Source organism: Elephantulus edwardii, unplaced genomic scaffold (genome assembly GCF_000299155.1).
Source record: "Elephantulus edwardii isolate Elephantulus edwardi_28Jun2011 unplaced genomic scaffold, EleEdw1.0 scaffold00355, whole genome shotgun sequence".
Lineage (NCBI taxonomy): Eukaryota > Metazoa > Chordata > Mammalia > Macroscelidea > Macroscelididae > Elephantulus > Elephantulus edwardii.
The window spans coordinates 560903-563890 of NW_006400105.1; the positions used below are offsets into that span (position 1 = coordinate 560903).

General features: G+C 38.7%; 1 protein-coding gene across 1 annotated transcript; it reads left to right on the forward strand.

Moving 5' to 3' along the window:
* Positions 1 to 437: 437 nt before the first annotated feature.
* LOC102876719 (serine/threonine-protein phosphatase PP1-beta catalytic subunit-like) lies at positions 438 to 1175 on the forward strand. Its single transcript, XM_006901990.1, has one exon. The coding sequence runs from the start codon at positions 438 to 440 to the stop codon at positions 1173 to 1175; it is 738 nt and encodes a 245-aa protein (XP_006902052.1).
* Positions 1176 to 2988: the final 1813 nt, after the last annotated feature.

Below are 2988 nucleotides of genomic sequence, written 5' to 3' on the forward strand. Positions count from 1 at the left end.
TAAGCTGGCAGGGGTTTGGGGGAGAGGCGCAAACTTCAGGGGGGAGGGTAGCCTTGGTACTTGTCGGGCTTGGGTCAAAGGTCCAGAGGTGTGTCCTGTGTCTAAAACCACTCCCTCTCTCTACTGTGTTTGCAAGGTCCTGTCACCAACTCCAAAATTCAAAGCTCACAAGGGATATTTTGATATGCAGAAGATTAAAAGGTGAGGGAAAAAATGGGGTTGCTGAACCCGCCAAGGGAGGCGGGAAGGAGTGCGCCGTGCGCCTGCGCGAAGGGCTGCGTGGCGCAGTGGCGGGGAAGGGCCGTGTAGAGCGGCGCTGCGGGTAGGGCCTAGGGCCGTGGTGGCGCTGGTGAGAGAACGCTGAGCCGTCGCTGCAGCCTCCGCCGCCCAGAACCCCTTGTTCCCACTGCCAGGAAGCTGAATCGAGTGCCGACAAGATGGCGGACGGGGAGCTGAACATGGATAGTCTCATCACCCGATTACTGGAGGTACGAGGATGTCGTCCAGGAAAGATTGTGCAGATGACTGAAGCAGAGGTTCGGGGCTTATGTATCAAGTCTCGGGGGATCTTTCTCAGCCAACCTATTCTTTTCGAATTGGAAGCACCACTGAAAATTTGTGGTAAACGAAGGTTTAATATTAAATTGTGGGAGACCTTCACTGATTGTTTTAACTGTCTGCTTATAGCTGCCATTGTGGATGAGATTTTCTGTTGTCATGGAGGACTGTCACCAGACCTGCAGTCAATGGAGCAAATTCAGAGAATCATGAGACCTGATACAGGTTTGCTCTGCGATTTGCTATGGTCCGATCCAGATAAGGATGTGCAAGGCTGGGGAGAAAATGATCGTGGTGTCTCCTTCACTTTTGGAGCTGATGTCGTCAGTAAATTTCTGAACCGTCATGATTTGGACTTGATTTGTCGACCTCATCAGGTGGTTGAAGATGGATATGAATTTTTTGCTAAGCGACAGTTGGTAACCCTGTTTTCAGCCCCAAATTATTGTGGCGAGTTTGATAATGCTGGTGGAATGATGAGTGTGGATGAAACCTTGATGTGTTCATTTCAGATACTGAAACCATCTGAAAAGAAAGCTAAGTACCAGTATGGTGGCCTGAATTCTGGACGTCCTGTTACTCCACCTCGAACAGCTAATTCACCGAAGAAAAGGTGAAGAAAGGGACTGTGTAATGAAACTATCAGATTTGTTAAGGACATACTTCATAATATGTAAGTGTGCACTGTAAAATCATCCAGCCATTTGACACCCTTTATGATGTCACACCTTTAACTTAAGGAGACGGGTAAAGGATCTTAAATTTTTTTCTAATAGAAAGATGTGCTACACTGTATTGTAATAAGTATACTCTGTTAAAATGAATTCAACAAAGTTAAATCCAAATTTAAAAATATCCATTAAAATTACATCCACAGTATCACAGTTTTTAAAATTGAAGAGCATCCCAGTTAAACTAGATGTAATAGTTAAACCACATGAAAGCATCAGTGTAATGTAGTTTTAGTGTTGCTTGGTTGTTTAATTATTTTATGCTTATTTTATTTTGTTTGTTTTGCTACAGTAATGGCAGATACTTTACTTTTTTTCCCCAAAACATTTTTAAAAGTGAAATGCGGGAAGAGCTTTAAAGGTGTTCACCGACTCATTTTCCCTTACTTTTCTCTACTTATGTACCTGTTTGATCTTCCTAAGACAATATATGTCTCAATACAGGAAAAATGAATTGAGATTGATTGCTTAAAATATTCACAAACTGTCCAATCCAGTGATTTAATCAGTTTGACTAGACAAACTTTGCAGCTGATAATGAATGCTGTGCTTTATACAGAAATTGTCACTGATTTGGATTTGTGCACTATCATTTTTAACTTATTGATGCTCTATTGTACAGTAGCATTTCATTTAACTTTATAAGACTCATATAGTATTACCTGACTAGCTGGAAATGTTATTATGTGGTACCTTGGCTTTAGGTTTAATTCGCGCGAAACACCTTTTGACATGCTTAGCTTTCGGGTAACACCTTCACCTGCACTGGTTTTGTTTTTTTTCGGTTTTTGTTGTTGTTGTTTTTAGATTCACACAACATGAGAATCCTTTTTTGACAAGCCTTGGAAAGCTAACACTATCTCTCTCTCTCTCTTCCCCCTCTGTAAGAAGGATGTATTTAAGTGAATGACATTTTGTCAACTTTGGTTATTGGGTACATAACTGTCTACTATTGCCATGTGAATGTTGTATACGATTGTAAAGCTTATGTCACTAAAGATTTTTATTCTTCTGATTTTTCATGATCAAGATCATATGATGTTGTATAGACACGCTTTGTAGTGAACTATAGTGGCAATAATTTCTGTACATGATCAAGAGTTTACTGTATTTCTTTTCCTGTCCTCTTCTTTTTAAAGGGTTAATATTAGCAAATGGCAAATAGAAAAGTCAACATAAAGATTATAATAGAACAAGAACTTAAAGACACAGATTTATCTTTGGATATGGTTCTAAATGCTTTTATTGAGCATTGTCAAATTTCTAAGTGTCATAGGGATGGACATAAATTTATAATGCCCTTCTGTATGTGCTGCCATTGATGTGAAAATCTTGACCTAAATATTGTCTTTGAAAATGTTAAATTGAAAATTCTGTTTAAACTTAGAGTTTTTTGAATTGGCACATTGTATTTACTGCAAGAGATACTTGATTTCAGCACAGTGCAAAGTTATCTAAAATGCATACATCTTTTTTTCTAATCCTGTTTTGTTTTAAAGCACATTTTAATGTAGTTTTCTCATTTATTAAAAGTTGTCTAATTGAAATTAAAAAAATGGGGTTGCTTTCATAGTTAAAAAGGTCATTTCTATATCCATCTTGAAATACAATCTTGTGAGTGACAGGATAATAACCTTACACATACAAGGAAAACCAGTTAATACCACCACTATCTTTCAAATTTATGCACCAACGAGTA

Coding starts and splice junctions, on each gene's coding strand:
- LOC102876719 (XM_006901990.1), top strand. CDS start 438: ATGGCGGACGGGGAGCTGAACATGGATAGTCTCATCACCCGATTACTG.